Source organism: Halichoeres trimaculatus, unplaced genomic scaffold (assembly GCF_033239565.1).
Source record: "Halichoeres trimaculatus isolate MK-OKI-2021-1 unplaced genomic scaffold, fHalTri1.1 fHalTri1_scaffold_6, whole genome shotgun sequence".
Taxonomy (NCBI): domain Eukaryota; kingdom Metazoa; phylum Chordata; class Actinopteri; order Labriformes; family Labridae; genus Halichoeres; species Halichoeres trimaculatus.
In genome coordinates, this window is record NW_027437184.1 from 4155006 (window position 1) to 4176133 (window position 21128).

At 39.4% G+C, this 21128-nt stretch overlaps 1 protein-coding gene across 1 annotated transcript; it reads right to left on the reverse strand.

The window, feature by feature from the left end:
- Positions 1–1103: 1103 nt before the first annotated feature.
- elmod1 (ELMO/CED-12 domain containing 1) lies at positions 1104–20303 on the reverse strand. The gene is made up of 11 exons (XM_074672779.1): positions 19911–20303; positions 19483–19556; positions 13151–13296; positions 12958–12986; positions 12733–12830; positions 12356–12485; positions 9871–10004; positions 9463–9531; positions 8598–8648; positions 6596–6729; positions 1104–5247 (listed from the first exon to the last, which is right to left on the reverse strand). The coding sequence occupies exons 2-11, from the start codon at positions 19497–19499 to the stop codon at positions 5072–5074; spliced, it is 984 nt and encodes a 327-aa protein (XP_074528880.1). The 5' UTR covers positions 19500–19556; positions 19911–20303; the 3' UTR covers positions 1104–5071.
- Between the last annotated feature and the right edge of the window lie 825 nt (positions 20304–21128).

The window sequence follows — 21128 nt, forward strand, 5'->3', positions numbered from 1 at the left end:
AAGGGGTTCAGTTTTTTGCAGTGTGATCTTTTTTTTTAAGTTACAATATGTTATCATCAGAGTTTGTATCTCCTAAGGAGACACTTTCTCTCAAAATCAGTGGAGGAACACAAAAATCCTGTAATGTTAAAGCTGTCAAACTGGACATTCTTCAGCTATTTATTTATTTATTCTATTTATTTATTTATTTATTTATTTATTTATTTATTTACTTAGTTATTCACTTATTTATTTACTTATTTATTATTATTATTATTACTATTATTATTATTATTATTATTATTATTGTTATTATTATTATTTGTTTATGTATTTTTATTTTTTTAATTTTTCCAATTTTATTTCATCTCAAGAATATGGTGAATTTTCACATCTACAAAGTGGAGTTTTGACTGATAGAGGGCAGTTTGTGGATGCTGTTCCTCTTTCCTCCCTTAAACTGGTTTGTCCAAGCTGAATCCTGGGTATCCACAGAGTGATTTCTACATTTTCCTGAAAATTAAACTTCCAACCTGCAGCAGCTGCTGTCTCATTTCGCTCATATCAAAGCCTTAAATTGTTAAAGGAGCTCTTGTGTTTTTACATATTTTTTTTCTCTTTTTTCTTGTTTGATGCAATTTTGTTAGCTGTCTGTGTTAACTCACAGACCCTGACCCTCTTTCTCCACACAGTTTTCTTTCCTCCCTCCACTTTCTGAGACTCCTGCTGTCAGCTTCTGTAGTTCATGGTGATAGCTGAGCGCCCTCTGCTGTTCATTGAATATAGCTGGACAGTATTACAGTGCAGAGACTGTACATCAGGGGTAGGCAAACTTTTCCAGGACTCCAGCCTCTTAAAATTAAATAAATGCCCAAAATGCTCATACAAAATGCTACTCCAGACTTTCCCAGCGGGGGGTGCATATCGCTCCATCTTTGGCCATCCCTGGCGATAAAGTCAAACTCCACTTTTCAACCATATTGGGAAGAAAGACTGGAACTTGGTTCACTCACTGGCCACTTGATTACGTCCACCTGTTAACTGCTCGTTAATGCAATCAACCAATCACACGGCAGCAGCTGAATGCACGTTAACAAAAAGCAAAAGACTTCATGAGCATTAACATTTTTGACTGAGTTGAGTTTTTATTGTGGTCTCAAAAAGTACAGCACAGACAAATGAAGCTCACGGTTACGATATCTAGAATTACTCCAGGCTTAAGTTTTCAGTGACAATGAAAAATATCTTCATGCAGATTTGTGTCGTCTTGGCCGTTTCAAAGCAGAATATACAGCAGCGTGTACTAAACTTCATCTACAGTATCTTTGGACTCATTGGCCCTTATTCTCCTAAAACCACAAATCACTGATTCACTACCTTAAAACAAACAGCGGTGTCTTTTTACATTAGTGCAAAGCTGACCGAAGCAGAGCGAACGAAAAGGGAAGCAGGAGATGAAACCAGCGCTGACATTCACTGAAGTAAAGAGCTGTGTAATAATACTGACAGGAAGCATCACTTCAAATGAGACAAAGTTATAACACTCTCAAAAACACAATCAACAGTGCAAGCATGGCAGAGAAATCATATCGCACAGTTTCAGTTTGGGGGAGAGGACGGCAGCTCGTGAACCTTCAACCACAGCGGTCACATGATCCAGAGAGCAAACCACGCTGATTTGGGGATTTAGTGAGTTTGTGATTTGGTGAAAATTAAACATGTGGCTCAGAGCTGGGATGATGATCACGTCAGACCATGATTTAGAGCATTTTTGGTGTAAAATGAAAAATTCAAAAGACACTGGTGAATAAACTTCTTCAATCTACATCCCTAAAGTGAGCGGTCAGGGCAGAATAACAAAGATAACGTCAAGTTTTCATGATCCTCTGTCTTTTTCTGAGCTTTTGTTTTTAAATTGAAAAAGAATAAATTTATTAAAAAGAAAGCAACAGATGCTTCCTGAAGCTTGTGAGAAGATCTTTCTGCTAACTGCAATTCTAGCCCCCCCTTGAGGACAAAGTAGTCGTTCGAATGACTTTGCTGATTTCATCCTGTACTTAATAAATTATTGATATTATAAAAGATCAAGTCACCTTAAAGGTAGAGTCTGCAGGATTTTCCTAAAAACCGTCACTTGTGAGCCTCTATACATGTGTGTCAGTGTCTGTGTCTGCCTCAAACCCTCTCCTCTGCCTGGATGTTGATGTGCAGGTTGTTTCAGAACATTTCCTGGTGAACAGTTCACATGGTTACGTCAGCTTTGCGTGTTGATTAGTGAGAGGAAGAAGCTACTCAGTGCAGCTATGTTAGCAGACGTAGCATGGAGGAAGAAAGACAGAACTGAAGTGAAACAAAACGGCAAACAGCTTAAGTTTTTTCCTTAACGAGGGTGAAGCTTGGCTCAGCTGTTAGGAACTTGGAGAGCAGCATGTGACGAAGAGTGATGTGAGTTAGCTTTCTGCTAACCAGGTTCATTTAAATACATGTGATTAGCTTGTGCTAACATGCCAAGCGAGGTGCACAGCTCTCAAGTCTCTCCCATGTACAAACACAATGCTGCAGGTGGTTGCTGGAGTAGTGAGTGTGGTGTATTCACATAGTCACGATTAGAGGCTGTGGGTGTGGGCTGCCGCTGGCACTGAGCCAAGGAGGAGGAGCCCAGTGCGAATGTTGTGTTTTCAAATAAGTAAGCAAAATTCCAGCAGACTCTACCTTTAAAGGGCAAAATTAAATCCTACTTTTGTGTTAGTCACTGTCTTTCTTTCATTACATAAACTTAAATTAAAACTGGATCTTGAAGCACTCTGAAAAGTCTGTACAAACTGTAGGATTATATTCACTCACTTTGAGGGGCTGTTGACATGACAACAGTTTTAGGATGAAATGCAAAAGTACTGTTTCATTTCAGCCATTCTTTTACACGCAAACTTTTGAAAACGACCCCCAGAGTGGATTTTTTCCGAAACACTGCTGTCACACTGACATCACGCTCCACTTCGCACTAGCGCATAAAATGGTTCAACAGTACTGTTGTTACAAACGTCGCAGACTACCATGTCGGGCTTGTTCTGCTCTTAGCATTCAAAAATGAATCAGATGATCGCCCCAACTCTGCTTCAGTGGAGATCTACCAAGAGCTGCTTCTGGACAAGACAGTTAATAGCGCCAACTATAGGCCTGGTATGCTTACTACAGCGTTCCCAGTCTCTTAGTGTTTCACTGTAAATGCAGATGAAACGTTATTGTGTGGACAGGTCCTGAGGCTCTGGCAGCACTACATATATCTGGCTTGGTGTGGATTCCCCATTAGTCTTGGTTGCTTTTGCAGATCATATAGACAGATCCCACTTCATGTCATTCAGTTTTATATGTGATGAAAAACCTCATACGAAGGCTTTAAACTTTGTGTGTGTTGAATTTTTAGTTAGGACTACAACGTGAAGATGATTTTCCTGCAGCTTCTCTACTTCTTCTAACATTCATCAATCTGTCCTCTGAGTCTTTAGCCTGACTGCTCTGCAAAAACTGAAATCTTATCAAGTGTTTTGTCTTATTTCCAGTAGAAAATGTCTTTTAGACCTAATATGAGCCACATTTAGTTCAGAAAAATGTCTTATTTCAAGTTGTTTAAAAACAAACTTAAAGTTACTTAAGACATTGTTCTAGTTTTAAGCAAATTTTCAAGTAACTTCTCTCTTGTTCCATTGGCAGATTTTTTTTAACTCGTTACAAGAAATTTAGGCCTCATTTTTGTCTTTAAATCACTTGAAATAAGACATTTTTCCGGACTGGTCAGGTGAATGTGGCTCATATCGAGTATAATAAGACATTTTTTTTCCTAAGATAAGACAAAAACACTTGGTAAGATTTGCGTTTTCTGCCGTTTGAACATGTTTCAGCTGTTAAATAGCATCTCATTAAACTTTCGGTTAAATTTGAACACAGTAGAATAAAATCCAGCAGCTGCATCCAACACATCACTGAAAAAAAGAGAAATTACACCAGTGTCTGAAAAGGAATGTGCTGCTGAATGTTCAACACGGTGGGTACAAAGTGATTATCATTCCAGCTCCGAGCTAAAACAAACACTCAGGCACGCACGGTGCAAATCCTTGTGACATGAATGTAAATTATTGCTTTGGCTGATACAACGGTGGACACAGAGTCACATTCGATGGATTAAAATAGAAGCGAAACAATCACGAGTGAGAAACATTCAGAACTGAATCTTTGCGATGGTTTTTAAATCAAAGGCAAAAAGTGTTTGTAAACCTTCAAAAATTTTCACAAAATATGTTTTTTATCATCTTTTAGAGAGTTGACATGCAGAAAAAAGCTTGTTTTAATATTTAGAGTCAGAATATAAGAAAAAAATAAAACATTTTGGCGTCTTTATGAACAGGATTAATCAGGTTTACGAAACTTAAATTTAAGCCACTCCACATTCAATGTTTTGGCAATGAGAAGTCTTCGGTGACGTAAAAGCACGATACAATCGATGTGAATGATCTACCACAGACTTAGTGAAGAAATGAACTGGCCCCGTCTTTGTTTTTTCACTTTTTGATTGACTTGGCATCAGAAACATTTCCTTTCATGCTCATTTAAACTCACGTTATATATCTCTAGCTCTTTATCTGAATACAAAATATTATCTTCAACACATAAGCTCATATCGAAAAGCCCATCCAGCTCATCGTCAGAATACTGGGACGTGGTGATCACTACGCTGCAGTCTACGAGGGATTTTTTTGGCTGAGAAAGTAAATTTGGTTCGTGTGAGATCAAACTGAGGCGTAACGGCTGTCGTACAATCGTCATGAATCGTTAAAGCAAAGATGAGTGTGTGACGGTGCGTCGCAGCCTCCTCATGCACAGCTACAATCGCGATGGTCGTCTGATGCTGGTGGTCTGACGCTGCAGTGAGGGCGCAGAGGCAGTGTGTGTCAGTCTGTGTGTGTGTGTGTATCTGTGTGTGTTTGTGTGAGCTTTTGGCAGTGACGCGACATGACGTTAGCTGAGCAGGAGAAAGGAGCAGAGTCACCCCAGGTTTGAGGTTAAGGGGGCGGATTTGGGGGGGTGAGGAGGGGGTTTAGAGGTTGACCAGGTGGAGGTCGGAGGCGGTGAAGTGGGGGCACAGAGCCATGTCAGGGTTCTTCAGCTGCTTTAGGATCCTTCGGTGGAACTTGGAGCGGACTCGGTTGAACTCCATGATGTCGCTGGGATCCTCCTCGATCCAGAAACGGTGGAACTCCTGCATCAGGTAACCTGCCAGGAGGAGAAAGGAGGTTACGCCAGAGGGAACATGGCTTCATGGGAGCTTGTGCTAATGATGATCATTTAAAGCTATGGTGTACAATTTGGACGCTTTGTACATCTTAATAACACCGTTTATAGCGCTGTAATGGTCCTATGGTCCAATCTACACAATATAGAGACCAAAAAGAATGAAAAAATCCATTCAGTATATCTGCTGCAAAGCTGCATATTAGTTGGCCAATCCGAACCGCACACCAATCCGTCTCCCTCGCTTCGCACCATCATGCCCATGGTCCCGCCTCATCCTTCCCCACTACCCCTCTCACGTCAGCTAGCTGCTCAGCTACTGAAGCGTCATGGAGCCAGAGAAGACTGAAACCAGGAAGCTGTTACTGTTACCCTCCACAGGGAAGGGAAGAAAACGAAAAAGTTTTGAGGAAAAGGCTGAAGCAAGGAAGAATTATGAGCCATACAGGTGCCAACAGAGACTGAATATTGGAGAAATGTACGACCGGTGGAAAAAGCTGCAGAGGGATTTGGGACTGAAGACTGACGCGGAGACAGCTGAGTTTCTGTTGAACAGGTAATGACTTTGTTTCCCACAGTGGGAGATGTCAGCTGAATAACTCTGGTTAGTCTGAGCCTGTACTGGCTAATGACTGAACGCTGCTGGTCGGAACGGTTTGGCTCTGTCAATAGATTTTAGCATAAGTTAGCCACACATCTTTAGCATTGTAACTGAGCTGGTGAAGACATGCCGAGAAAGGGAAAGCCTCGCCCACAGTCGGCTCTGCTCTGATCAGCTGGCAGTGGCAACGCCAGACCTGCTTCTCCGGCTAATTCATGGTTTTGATCGAGCCGGTCTAATTGAAAAAGCTACCACTGCCGGCTGGCTTCTTGCTCTGTCGGAGGGGGTGTGTTGTTAGGAGGCGAAGAAGGGCGATACGAGCTGGGGGGCGGGATCTTGGAACACGGAGGGGATGGGTGAGTGAGGCTGCGTTTTTCAAATATGTCTCATCAGCCAAACTGGGTTTCAGATCGTAGACCGTAGCTTTAAACCTGGTAACTTAAGATTTTTGTGTCTTTTTTAAATAATTTTATAACTGTTATTTGAGATTCTTTCTTGAAAACACAGTTTTTCTTCCACCTTTTTTGCAGCTTTTAAGACTTTTTTGCCAATATCTGACAGAACAGCAATAAAGAGACGGTTCGATGTGGACTAAAGCTTGTTTACATGGGGCGCCTGAAGTCACCAGAAGAATCAAGACAACAATATCTACTGTATTCAGTGTTTAACTTTGCAGAGAAGTAAGATAAAACAGGAAATTGCAATAAACTGAGGTGGAGTTAGACTCACAGAAGGTCTGCTGGAAGTGCAGCAGGCTCGGCATCTCTGGGGCCACGTTGTAGAGGTGAGTCTTCAGAGCGCCGCTCACCAGCAGGGAGTAGGCCAGGTCTGTGATGTTGATGCCCACGATGGCAAAAGAGAAGCTGTGAAGAAGAGATCCAAACACACACAGGTTAGACTTTGGAGAGTTTGATTTCTTTAGTGGAACATTTTACTTTTGCTTGAGAAATGTGTGTCTACAAAACCTTGGAGTTATAAGGTTTGGTCGCTTAAAAATGAGACAGATACACCAGCTTGTTGGGTCGTTTTGACGCTGGGTGTCCAAACTCAAACCCTGTTTCCACCAAGTGGTTCAATTTGGTTTGTACGCCGAGCATTTCATGGCGTTTTTCCCACTTTCTGTAACCCTTCAGTTTACAGCTCCAGTCTTCATTGTGTGTTTGTGGGTGTGTGTGTGTGTGTGAGAATTGTGTGATGACGGAGCCGGTCTTTGGTTCTTATCAGCACAGACGCAGACTGAAGAGCAGCAGGACACACGGCTGCTCCCTGGAAACTAGCACACACACTAAAACTATCTCTCCTGCTCAATAAACACACCCAAAGCCCACATTACAGAGACACTCCACTGGTACAACTGCTCTGTAACCAGGCCAAACATCACAGGAGCTCCAGCTGCAGTAGCCCAGTTTGCTTTACCAGGGGCGTATCTAGAATCGAGGAAACACAGGCGATTCCCTGGGGCCCCAAGATTCCCAGAGGCCCCCAAAACATCTCTTAAAAACTGATTTATGAAGTTTTCTTCAATTAAAAGCTTTTTATTTTTATCTTACTTCTCGTGCTTCAAAAAATACATCAGAAATGCTTCATCTTTAATGATGGTTTTGGGTACTTCCCTCCTCCTTCTGAATCAATGGGCTGTTTCATGTTACAACAGGTAAGCAAAAACAGATTCAGGAAGAAAGTGCTAAAAAAAAAAACATTTTTTCCCTTTTTTCTTATGTTCAACCAAGTTGCAATTACAAACAATGTTTCGCTTAGTTTTGAGATTAAAAAAAATTAAGACTTTTAGGATTTTAAGAACTTTATTTAGCTCAGGAAATAGGTTAATTTTCTTTAATTGAACTTTTTGTGTTGATGATAAACATCAATATTCAAAATCACTTTTAACAAACATAGTAATTACCATAATAATAATAATAACAATAATAATAATAATAATAATAATAATAATAATAATAATTTATTGTTATTATTATTATTATGTTGTTGTTGTTGTTGTTGTTGTTGTTGTTATTATCATTATTATTATTATGTTATTATTATTATTATTATTATTATTAAAAATATTATTATTATTATTATTATTTTTATTATTATTATTATTTTTATTATTATTACATAATTATAATTACAGTAATAATAATTGTTAATATCGTTATATTATTATTAACTATGATAACAGTAAATATCACCTCTTTTAGTAAATTTTTTTAGTTTTATGTTAGGCTTGATATGTACATATTTTTTCTTTACTGATTTATTTTATATAATATTTTTCTACTGTAATGTTTATCATCTCATGCTTTCTTGTTTGTTACTGTAGCGCTGTAAATTTTTCCTTTAAGGGACAAATAAAGGAGCGCCTTCTATCATCGTATCTTATCTTAAACATGCTTATGTAACTAGTAACTTCAGCCGGATTTTAAATGCAGAACAAAGTGGTTTAAATTAAGTATTCACCTTGTTTCGAAATTGAAGTTAAGGACAAAATTTGAGGAAATGCATTTAGTTTTGTTATGTTAAGATGAACAAGATTAACGCTGACTCGTTCTTTGATTCTCAAAAAGAGACAATAAACCCAGGGGAGGGCCAGACTAGGTCTGGTGATGAGTTACAAGGACATGGAGGGTCCCAATGACTGGGTTTGCCTTGGGCCCCCAAACAGCTGAATACGCCCCTGTGCTTTACACACACACATGCATGCTGTCACACAGCACAAGCAGACTCTTACCCAATAGCCTTGTCGAGGTTTTTCTGCTCCCATTCAGGCTTGTTTATCTCACTGTGGAGGACACACACTTCTGTTATTCAATGTCTGCATATAAAACAATATTAAATAAGCAATAAAGCTGCACCAACAGTTAAATAAAATGTCGAAATGATCACAGAGTCGGAGTTAAGCAGCGCTGAAGCCAAGTCTTCAAATATTAAGTCAAAGGAGTCTAAACTCCTCTGTCCTGATTTCAGATGGACTCAGTCAGAGGAAACAGCGTTTGCAGCTTTAAATCCACAAATCAACGACTGTGCATGAAACATCGCCCCAACGGAAAACAAGCTGTGCAAAAAGAATGAAAGTGAAAGAAAGTACCTTGGCTTTCTGTGAGTGATCCTACAGTGCGTGTGAGAGTCAGAGAGGAATGGGTAGAAAGGTGGAGGAGGAGGAGGCGGCGGAGGTGAAGGAGAAAGAGAAGATTTTGTGAAATGAGACGCCGGTGATAAAATACACAAGCAGCAGAGGTTAATAAAGATAAAGCAGTGAGTGAAATCAAGCAATGGGTGTAATCAGGAGGAGTGTGTTGAATGCAGAGTTATGGATGAGAGGGAAACACCACGAGTCTGGGAGGAAGAGATTCTTCTGTAACTCGCGCTAGTTTGACGCGTCCTGATCCGCCCTTTGTAAATCTGACAGTTTAACACAGAGGATGGTTTATAATGCAGCATTTTTCTCATCTTCTTTAAAGTTTAAATAGAAATAACATTTAAAATGCTGGAGGGCTGGAGTCACATTACTAAACCAAGACTTTCTGCCAGACTCATGGTGAATTCCTTTAGTTTTATCATGCAGTGAAAGAAAAGGAAGAAGGGGTTTGCTGTACTTGTGCTTTGGTTGCAGGGAGTCGTGGAGCATCTGCAGAGCGGTCGCCTTGTCGTGTTCGGCGAAATATCTGCAAAGAGTCCAGAGTGAAGATAAGAGAGGTTCAGTCAACACTTTGATTATCAGATAAAATCTTAAAAAAGCAAGCGCTGAGTGGCAGTAATCAGTCTTATAGTTTAATAATGTCTAGTTTTTCTCAAAAGCAACCCCAAAAGTGAGGAGCCAAAATGATGATTACAATGTTTTTTGTTGTTGTTTTTCCTGTTTTATTTTTTTTTTATAAAATATTCATTGATAACACACTCTGCAAGTGAAAAGAAACAAACATCTGCACTGAAACACTTGTTTTAAAGCAAGTATTGGCGTTTGAAGCATTTTGCTGAAGTTAAAAACAGAGCCGTGAGCTTACAGCAGGTTGTGCAGACCCAGCAGGCCCATGCCTCTGAAATCAGTCTTGGGATCGCTGCCTTGGAAACCGATTTCACACCACTGTTTGGAGATGCGGCTGGTGAGGGGTGTGTCAGGACGCAGCTCCTTCCACAGCTGCAACACACAGACAGACAGAAAGGATTTCCTCTTTAGCAAACAACAGTTATCTGTTTAATACAATACAACCTGTGGTTCAGGCTCGACGTTTTGAAAATGGGCTTCCTTCAATCCCACTTTTGAATGTGTGTTCAATAAAATACAACATACAGCTGCTGATAAACAGTACAGGTCAAAAAATCCATCTCCCCAGCTGTTCCAGATGGGCTGTGGTGAATTCAACACTTTTTCAAAGAATTTAACTGAACTAACCTGTAGATATTAATTAGCTTATTCCCCACAAAATGTTGTGTAAAGAACATGTTGCCAATAACATGAGAGTTAAATAGTCAAAACGATTTGGTAAAATAAAATTAGTGGATAAAAAAAAATTAAAGTTAGCTTCAGAAAGCAGAAGAAATGTCAAGTAAAGTAGTGAGAAAAAATTAATAAGAATATAAATCACAAGAGGATGGTAAACAGGGAGTTAGCAGCTATTTAAAAAGTAATTTACAAGTTGTTGATAATGATGTAAAAAAAAAAAAGTTATGGGGCTAAAAAAAAAAAAAAGGTCTAAATATTCACTTTATTGATAGTAATTGCTAAAAAAAAAGAAAAAAGACACATTAGCTAAACCAGTGTTTCTCAAAGGGGGGTCCACAAACCAATCAACAAACTGTGATCTCTTGCACTAATAAAACCAGCTATTTTCTCAAATACTCCTTCCCTAATTTAGTTTTGTGCCATGAGATCAAATATGATCCTGACAGAAAAAAAAACTGAAAACAAAAAAAACACCATGATGCAGTGGCGTGCACAGACTTTTCAAAGGGCCGGGGCAAAAAGAGGAGAGACCCCCCCCCCCTTGTGTACACCACTGCCTCAGAGGTAAAATTTCCTCAAAGTTTACAAAATGAACTGTTTGGAAAGTATGAATGTAGTCAAATTCTACCATTGCAAACTGCAGCGTAACACATTACGAAGTATGAAAATCAAAGATTCAATGAGGAGGATCTGTTTTAGTTGCACTCCATCATCATCTTCTATTATATTACTATATACTATAGCCAGCTACTATATTCTTCTAGTAGCTGGCTATATGTAGCGCTAATTGCAGCCTGGTGCTCGGATGTATCTGTAGGCTAACATGACAACAAGCTAACTGTCAGTTTGTTATGTAGCGCTACTGACAGCCCAGTGCTCTAAGACGTGTCTGTAATGTGTAACGTTAGTGAACCCTGGTTATGTCCTGCCAGTCATCTACCAAGCAGAGCTAACGTAACCTCACTCTTCATTTTATTGATAGACTCTCAAGTTTGAACAGACCACTGCAGAATAACTGCTGACTGTGGGTTGGAATCAACATTAGAACAAACAGTTTAGCCTAAGGTTGCCACCTTTGAGGCAGAAAAATAAGGGACACCCTCAGCAGCGGGTGTCCTTTTGTAGTTTTTTTCTCTATAATCATGAATGCTACAGGCTGTCAATATTGTATTTAACTTTTTTCATGTTGTACAAATGAAATGTCTGTATTCTTCATGTATTGGTAAGAAATAACCAATCTGAGAAATTGTATTCAGTAAAACATTGTGGCAGCTTAAACATAATTCATACCTTTTTAAAATCTCACTCTGTTGATTTCTTTTAGTCGGATTGACTTTTCCAAATTTATCACATTTTATTAGTTATTAGTAAGATTCCTGTATCTGAAGATGCTTCAGGTTTGAAGAATTGTGAGTGACATTTGTTTGTCCTGATGTTGCAGCATCATTGCTGTCTAGTTACATGCGGACAGACATCCGACAGGCCACCATGTGCCACAGAAAGCACTCAGCGACAGATTTTACCGTGTCCTTTGAAATCATTTCACTCACACTGTCAAGCCGTTCATTTGAACTTTCCTACTCACGTCTGTTTTTGCATCCTTTGCTCTTCAATGGGGCACGGGGCAAAGTACTAGATGCATCCACAGCTACGGACTGTTTACTCCTGATTTCCTGTGACTTTCTCTCAACAAATTAATGATGAACACTTATTCCACAAATCAACCAACCAACTGACGTTTCTGGTGGGCGGATATGAATGTATGTTGAATTCAGGCAGATTTGTGCTGGGTTTAAAGCAACCCTAGTTTTGCCCTGTGTTAGCCTTTAGCTCGTGCTCTATCTCTCTCCTGTTTATCTTTCTTCTGCTCTTCTGTCCTTTTTCTGTCTGACAGTTAGGCTCCAGTGTCCACCATCACTACAAAATTAATCACAGAAATCGTTTTCAGCAGAGACAAACACAGATCTCTCTTCTCTCTTCTAAACTTCGTCAGCTGGGGTGGTGTTGTCATAGAGACTTCGACGTACCATAAATCAGCTGCTTACCTTCATTAGCATCTTCTCGTTGTCAGGGTTTTCACAGTCGTACGGCTCCCTGCGCAGCTTCTCCACCTCTGCCACCAGATTCCTGTAGCCCACAATCTGCAGCAGACTGGCCTGAAGAGAGATCCCCAGCCTGGGTACACACACACACACACACACACACACACACACACACACACACACACACACACAGAGCACAGGCTGTTTGTATCACTCAAAGCTTTACAGACCATGTTTTATCTGAGGAACTGTCACATTTTCACTGCTCGTCTGAGGATTTAAGGTGTCGACAGTCTGTGAAAGCGTCTAATCTGCCACCAACGCTCTCGACATAAGAGCTGAAGTAACGTAAATGTGATATGAAACTTAGAGTGGGTTACTGTGGGTTGGTGTCAGGGTTGATCTTCTTCAAGGCCATGATGTCGTCAATGGTTTTTTCCACTTTGTCAGGATGGACACTGAGGGCAGACTGCAGCAGCTAGAGGAGACGAGAGCAGCAGATAAACAAAGAGGGGCAGAGGGAGAAGGAGACGGCGGGGAATGATGCAAACAGATCGAACCGAGACCCAAACGTGTATCATATTTATCGATTTGTAGACTCATACCTCATTTTTGGAGTACCTCAGGGACGATTCTGGAGGGAAAAGGAGGCAAAGTGTGAGGAAACTTGTCAGATGGCAGATGTTAACATTGACTAATGGAGTCCAAATCATAGGGTAAGGTTTCTTAGTCATGTTGAAGACTCTTAATAGAAACAAAGTACCACTTCATTCAGTGTTTGTCTGTGTGTCGGCTCACCTATCTTGAGGGTCCTGCGAGCTCCATGCTTGTTGTTGTAGCAGATTCGCTGCAGCTCACAGCGGCCCGTCAACTTCCTGGCGACAAACTTCAAGCCCCGCCACAGACATTTACAGTAGAGGAAGACGAAGAACTGGGTCACCACTCTGGAGGGGACGAGATGACAGAGATTAGACTGAAAAATAAGTACATGCATGGCACAAAGTGATGACTGACTTTAAGGTCTGTGCAGTTTTTTTATTTCCTGCATTAAAAACCCATGAGATAAACAATGGAAGTGTTATTTTTCAGTTCCTCAATGCCGGTCTTGTCTGTGATCTTACAGATGTTTGACTCAAGTTTCACCCAATTTTACTATTGTACAGTTTTGAAGCCAACATACCCTCCCTCACAGGGTCTATGCAGTGGAGGCTATGAGAGAATCTGAGTGGAGCCAGGCGACGAATTTTTTTTTTTTTTTTCTTTGAGACTCTAATCTCTTCTTGGCTCTACCTCCTGACATATTTTACAATCCCTGTTAAAAATACACAAGAACGTCAGCTGTCAATCATCGTTAAACATGACGTTAAACCTCATTTTTAACCTCTAATAACTAATGAAAACAAAACTTTTCAGAAAAAAAGAGGACCTGAATACAAGGCAGACAAATAATATCTTCAAATCAACACAACAATCATACGTGAGAAACATTTCTACCAGGTGTATTAATTTTTTAAAGTTTGACTATAGCCCATCTGGAATGACTGGGAAGATGTGTTTTTGACCTATTCTGCAGCCAGCCACCAGGGGGAGCAGCATTTGTAGCACCCACTTATGGTACTGTCTTTACTAATTTTTCATTAATAAAGAAAGTACCATACCTTCTGGACTGCAAGTTTTTGAAGACACATCAGTCAAAAAATGTTTTATGAAGAAGAAAAAAACAGATATAAGTCACACTGGACTATAAATTGGATTTATTTAGAAAGATTTAGTTTGTTTACAGTATTTCCAGAGGGAACTTTCTGCATATAAGTTTGAAAAATGTTTGTTAATAGGAGGATTTATGGATTTAAATATTGTTCCTACAGCTCCTCATATCTGTGATCAGCTTCTCTTCTCTACGTTAAATGAGCTCCATCGGATAAATGTCCTCAAATTTAAAAAGTTGCAGGAGTTTTGTGACTCAAATCCTGGAATCTGTATATAATGGTGAGTGAAAAGAAGCGAGTGAACTTTTAAATCACGTCATCATGTGCTAAACATCGGGAGCTGTCACGGTGTCCAAGCCAGAGTCTGAGCGCCTGTCAGAAGTTACGTCAATAAAAGACTTTGCAAATGGACCAATGAGTAAACACTGTGTGCAGCAGTTCTCATGGTAGTTGTAGTGTCGTAGTCTCATATTGCAATTGGTTTAGTATTTCAGATGCTGTTTAAGAAAACTACAATTAAATAATTCAACCCGCCAAAGCAGCGGTGTTTGGCGGGTGTTTATGTTAAAGGTCCCAAATTATGCAAAAAATCACTTTATCACTTTAAGTTTTTTAGTGAAATTTGTGGGTCTTTGGCTTCCCTCCCAACCCACAAAATGTGATATTTAATGACAAAACCTGTACTTAATAGAGCTTGTGAATGTAAAATCCTGACCTAAAACGAGCTGTTTGGATTTTGGGGGTTTGCTGACGTCAGCGATTCCCTTTTTTGACCAATCAGGAGCAAGTCTGACCTGATTGGTCCACCAGAGCAAATACCCCTGCACCTCCTCCCCGCCCACTCCTCTCCAAAGTTGAAGAGTCATCACTGCTCTGTTTTTGGCTGTAAACAGCCTCATAGTTCCAAGCACAAGCTTCCCATCTCAGAAGAAGGCAGACTAAGTGTCTAGAGTTCATTTATCAAGGAAATGTTCCAGCTACACTCAGTAAAACTGTGCATGTGTGTGCGAGTCACTTCACGGCCGACTGCTTTTCCAACTTTGGACAGTCCAACAGAGGGCTAGCAAATAGACTGGTCCTGAATCCAGGCGCATTACCAACCATCCTCCAACAAACCTGGGACCCTGGAAATGTGAGTATTTTAAATGCTGTGTGCTGTGGAGCAGATGGAAGAGCTTTTCCTCAGTGTCCCCCCTGTCTCTGTGTTAGCTTCAGGATGCTAACTTTAGCTGTGGTTAGCCTGTTGTTTTAGCCTGTAATGTTACAGTAAACGAGCTTCGCTGTTTTCTGAACATCGTGCACTTGGAGCTCGTGGCGCCGCTCTCAGTGACGTAGAAAAGCGGGGCGGTATCAGCGGTGGCTCATTTACATATGAAGGCCACGCCCACTAAATCAGAGCGTTCTGAACAGAGGGGCTATGAGAGCCTGGAAACAATGCTGCTGTGCTTGATTTATTGGCTTTTTGGACCAAAACATGTTTCTACCATTTCATGAAGACATTGTTGTAGCACAATCTAATTAGGTGCTCTTGTAAACTGAGATTGTTTTGCTCAAGAATTCAGAAGCTTCATGGACAGATAATTGCACAGATTGTGATTTTTATTAAACTTGAATTATTTAACTCGGAGCTGAACAGTCACAGCAGATATACATCAACATATCATAGGAAAAGACTTTAGAGTCAGGAATAAAAGAGCAGGAGGGAGGAGGATGTGATGAGAAGACGGTCACAAACGCGAGGATCAAAGAGAGCTATTTTTGAAGGTGACACTCAGAATGAGAGTGAAGATGTGCATCATGGGAAATGCAAAGTGACCCATAAAGAAAGTGCTGGGGCTGATTCAAGGTGTCACTTTTCACACTGTCATGTTATTTTAATTTAAAGCGCTCTACTAAGTGATAATACGACCCTTTATGACTGAACATCCAGGACGGGACGTGCCAGATACCCTGCTGTGATTTTCCTGCGTTAAATCACGACTTCAGGAACCGTTAATCGACTATGAAGCCGAGAAAACACAAGCTGCTTTCAGAAACCACAAACCTCCCACGGTGTTTGTTTTCCAGGAATGGAGTTGACGACCTTTTCATGCTGAAATAAATCCCCTGATGCCGAGCGATCACAGCTTAACATCATCTTCAGTGTCAACAAAAGAGGAGGAAGAGCCCGGTGATTAATCCTCTGCTATAGGCCGGAGAATGAGACGGGCATGTTAAACAGCCACGTCATTTCCCTAACCTTCAGGGAGGAGAGCACAACGGAGGGTGATTGAAGCAGGATTCAGAGACGTTTGGGACCAAGACAATGTCTGTGAAGGTGACACTGACACTGAAACCTCGTTTTAAAGGAACAATCCACCAAATCCTAAAGATACTGTGTCACTTTAACGCCTTTCGGTCTTATTTAACTACAGTAAATAGAAGAAACCAATGTAAATTTGGACAAAACACATTATTTGTTGGATTTAATCCAAACCACAGACTCCCTTTTGCAGATCACAGAGGATCAAGGAGGCATTTTTGGACAGAAAATAAATTTGACCAAAAGCAATCATTTCAAACCAGATCAGGATTACAGTGGGGAAAATAAGTATTGAACGTGTCAACTTTTTTTCTCATTACATTTATTTCCAAGGCTGCAATTCAAACCAAATTTCTACCAGACATTAATATCAACTCAAATAATCCACACATGGAAAGAAATCACAACGTTCAGGTCCATAAATAATGATTATGGTGAATTAAGTACGATAACACAGGAAAAAAGTATTGAACACACCATGGAAAGGCTGTATACTTTGGGAAGGAAATGCACCATACCACCTGAAATCTGTCAGTAATTATTACCTGAACTTCCAATTAGTGCAAACCAACATCAGCTGGGCTAGAGCAAATTGATGGTCCTATAAAAAAGGTCGTTTTTTCACCAAGCAGTTAAATACCACACACCTCATGATGGGTAAAGGCAAAGAGCTCTCTGAAGACATTCACAACCTGATTGTTGCTCAGCATCAGAATGGAACTGGTTACAGACTTATATCAAAGCACCTGAATATTCCAGTCAGCACCGTTGGGGCCATTATTCACAAGTGGAAGAAGCACCACCTTACCATCAACAGGCCACGCACAGGAGCTCCTTGAAGATTTCTGACCAGGGAGTCAGAAAGATAGTCAGAAGAGGACTCAACCAGCCAAGGACCACCCTGAAAGTGCTCCAGACATATCTCAGTGACTTGTATATTTTCGTTTCATATGAGACTGGACCCGGCACCAAGCCGCGCTCTTACAGTGCCCTGCTCTTTTACTCTGAATTTCTCCATCGGCGTGGACATACCGCACTAAATCACAGGCGAACCCCTTTAAATCCTTCGAATCCCCCCGATCAGCCAAAACAAATAAAGCAGCTCCATGAATCACTCGTACATCAGTAAACTATTACCACTTTGATTTTAGCACGCTGCTGTAATCGCCCTGAACAGGCGAAGCCATCTGTGGAAGCAGAATTTGGCAGCTTCCTCTGAGCTCTGCTGTTCATTAAAAGGAGATTACACTAAAAGTCTCAGAGACAAAAGCGTTAACGAGTAAAAGAGTCATTTTTCCTGGAGCAGGGGGGCAGAAAACAGAGGGTTTGTGGGAAATGTAGTCTAGAGCATCAGCAAGAGTGACAATTGTGTGATGCTTTGGGTGAACAGTACAATAAAAGATTTTACAGATAACCTAATAGCTTTACATGTTTAAGTGTTGTAATTAAGGGAAGTCTTTTTTAGGAAGATTTGACCTAAATATCTGATATATTGGTGATTATTTAAGGTGTGTGTTAAGGTAATGCTATCAGGTGGATAGATTTAAAAATGTTTGTAAGAGTTAAAGATCTATTTTTTATTATAATAAAATCTTTCTTTCATGATATTTCCATCAAGTCTAACTTTTATGCTTATATTCTGTTTTATTTTACTTTAACCTTCAGTTTCTGCTGCTTTATTTCTCTCTGTTTGAAATTAAATAAATAATTTGGGTTGATTTTATGGTTTTCTTTCAAAAGGTGTTGATGAAATGTGGGGTTTAACTAACTTGTCTCGCCTTGGTTGTTGCTTGATGTTTGGATGTCTACTCTTGGTTGAGCAAAAATAAAGTTTTCCATTCTCTCAGAGCTGACTTCTTCCTGATTTTATTTTATCATCCCTTATATAATTATTCTATTTTTTTATTATTCTATTAACAGTCTAATTATTGTCTTTTTATATTTGCCGTCCTGTTTTCTGCTCTTAACCCCTTTTTTTTTTTGCCTTTTTCTTTTTCCTGCCAATTGATATTTTCAGCTTTTATTTTGGTCCTCATGCTCTTATTTTATATTGAATGGTTCTTGTATTGTCTGGATTAATTTGTCATATGAAAATATTTCTATTTCTAAGACTTTTTGTTTTATTTTCTTCATGCTGAAGCTTGTGCTCCTTGCTTTTCTGTCCTGACTGTTCACTTTGTAAACTGTTTTTAAAAGTGTTATACCAATAAAGTGATAATAATAATAGCTTTATTTATTTGTTTGTTTGTTTGTTTGTTTATTTATTATCTATATTATTATCTATATTATTATTATTATTATTATTATTATTATTATTATTATTATTATTATTGATCATTATAATAAATAAATTTATAATGATTTTTTTATTCAGTTTAATTTTTTGTCAGATGCCTGGATAAAAAACTGTGTGCTTTTTATATTTCAATATAAGAAACATTTGAGAGTGAAGCGCAGAAAACTTGAGTGTTTAAACAAATAAAATAGATTTGAAACACCTTTAATCAAATGAAATCCTTACTGTCCGACGCATAAAACTGCAACGAAGAGCTTTGAGTATTTATCCTATTAACATTTTTTTTGTTGGATCACAGTTTATATTCCATCTTTCATTGAAACCCCATCTTTATTGTATGTAATATTAGCACATAGAGTTGTTTTATTGTTATGAAATGATGTCTCACAGATAAACCTGGCTTGCTTTAGAACAACTGATGGCAGAAATGTTGTTTGCACAGATTTAAGTGTCTATTTGAGCCTCATACATGTCTGAGTTCTTAGTCTTTCACAGATTGATCCATGCAGGTAACAGAGCATCTATTAATAGAGACTCCAGGGGAAACCACTTGCTCCATAATTAAACGGCCTCTTTTCTAAACGACCCACTCAAACCACTTCACACCTCAACACAACCACTCACTGCCCACACCACAGGAATCGATTGAGAAGAGCTTTAAAGGAAGAAAATGTAGGAAACAGCATTCCTGTATGAGCAGCACATGCAGCAGGTCGAGGATAAACAGACGAAGAGGCAGAGAGAGGAAAAGGTTTGCTCTGAATTCCTTCAGGTTTCATGGAGAAAAACCAGGATCAGAAAATAAAAGTGTTGGTCTCTTTACCTCAGAAAATGCTTCATGATGGCTGCTGTCGGCCCTCACGTGTCTTCAGAGCTGATTCGGAGTACAGTGATCACCTGGAAACAGATCAGAGGTGTTATGGAGGAGCCTGGAGGAGGAGGCCGGGCAGAGGATCAGGCCCTGAGGCTCCGGAGCTGTCCGCGGTGCTGAACGCCTGAACCGTGCGCGCAATCTGCGGGTTTCCCCTCCGCTGTGCCCGGTCTATTCGGTCCAAAACACACAGATAAACACACAATCCTCTCCTTACAACGCCTCAGTGTTCATCACCCCCTTCACGGAACCGTAATCCGGTAAAATGAAGCTCTTAATGCTCGATCGATTAGCACAAACTACCTGCATAATCCGCATCAGTCCCACTCCAAACATGAGAAGTACAATCTGTGCACCCACAGAAAAAGCTTCTCCCTTACCGACTGTGGAGGAAAGCAGGAGAAACAAAGAGCAGCTGCAGCGTTTTGTCCTCTTCACTCGGCTCCAGTCGTCTTCTCTTCCTCCATGATGACAGTCACTGAGGCTGAGGAGGAGCGCGTCTAAAAGCTACAGCGCAGCAATGCAGCGCAGAATACTAATCAGTGCATCCAATTATAGACCGCTTGTCTCCTGCTGTTTGTGGCTGATGCATTCATGCACCTCTGTGGATGAATTACACCTTTTATTCTTTATCTTTACTCACACATGTGCAGAATTTAACACATTAAGCGGTTTTGTTGGTGCTCGTGTCATCAACAGTTTGTTGAAAGATGGAGCCAAACAAATCAATGTCGTCATTAACACCACTTTAAATGCTGCAGGCTATAAGCAATACACACGTCTGATGCTAATATAGTCATCACAACGTCCTCAGTAATTTCTAGAATGCAGTTACCCTTTCAGGCCACACGGGGGCAGTGGCGCAACCTGCAAACAGCATTTAGTATACCTTTTTTTTTTTTTTTTTTTTTTTTTTTTTTTACATTTTATCAACAAACAAGTAAACAAGAACAGAATTAACAAAAATAAATAAATAAATAAAAAAAAAGAAATACAACCAGGGCTTAAGTCTGTAAATGCTGTATATATATATATATATATATATATATATATATATATATATATATATATGTATATATATATATATATATATATATATATATATATATATATATATATATATATATATATATATATATATATAATAAACATTAATTAATTAATTAATTAATTGAATTATTATATTTATATTATATAATAATTTTTCCATATTTAGTTATACATGCAATAATAATAACTTTTGCTTCTTTTTTAGTATAAAATTCTCAGCAATGATCACACTTTTATTTCAGAGTTTTATATTCAATTTCAAGTGCACTTACGCTTCTATTTTTTCCACTACTTGTTACTTACTTTACATCTTTAATTTTATAACTTCTTATATTGGTATATTTTGTAACTATTTGTCAAATCTTATAATTCCTTTTTCAACTTTTTGAAGGAGTAGCTGTAGACAAAGAGCAATTTCCCCCCAGGGATTAATTATGTACTTCTGATTCTGATACTCTCTGTGCTCTAAAATCAATTCTAAAACCAATACACCAACACTTTCAATACTAAAGTCATTAAAGGTCGTGTGAATCATTTAACAGCAACAC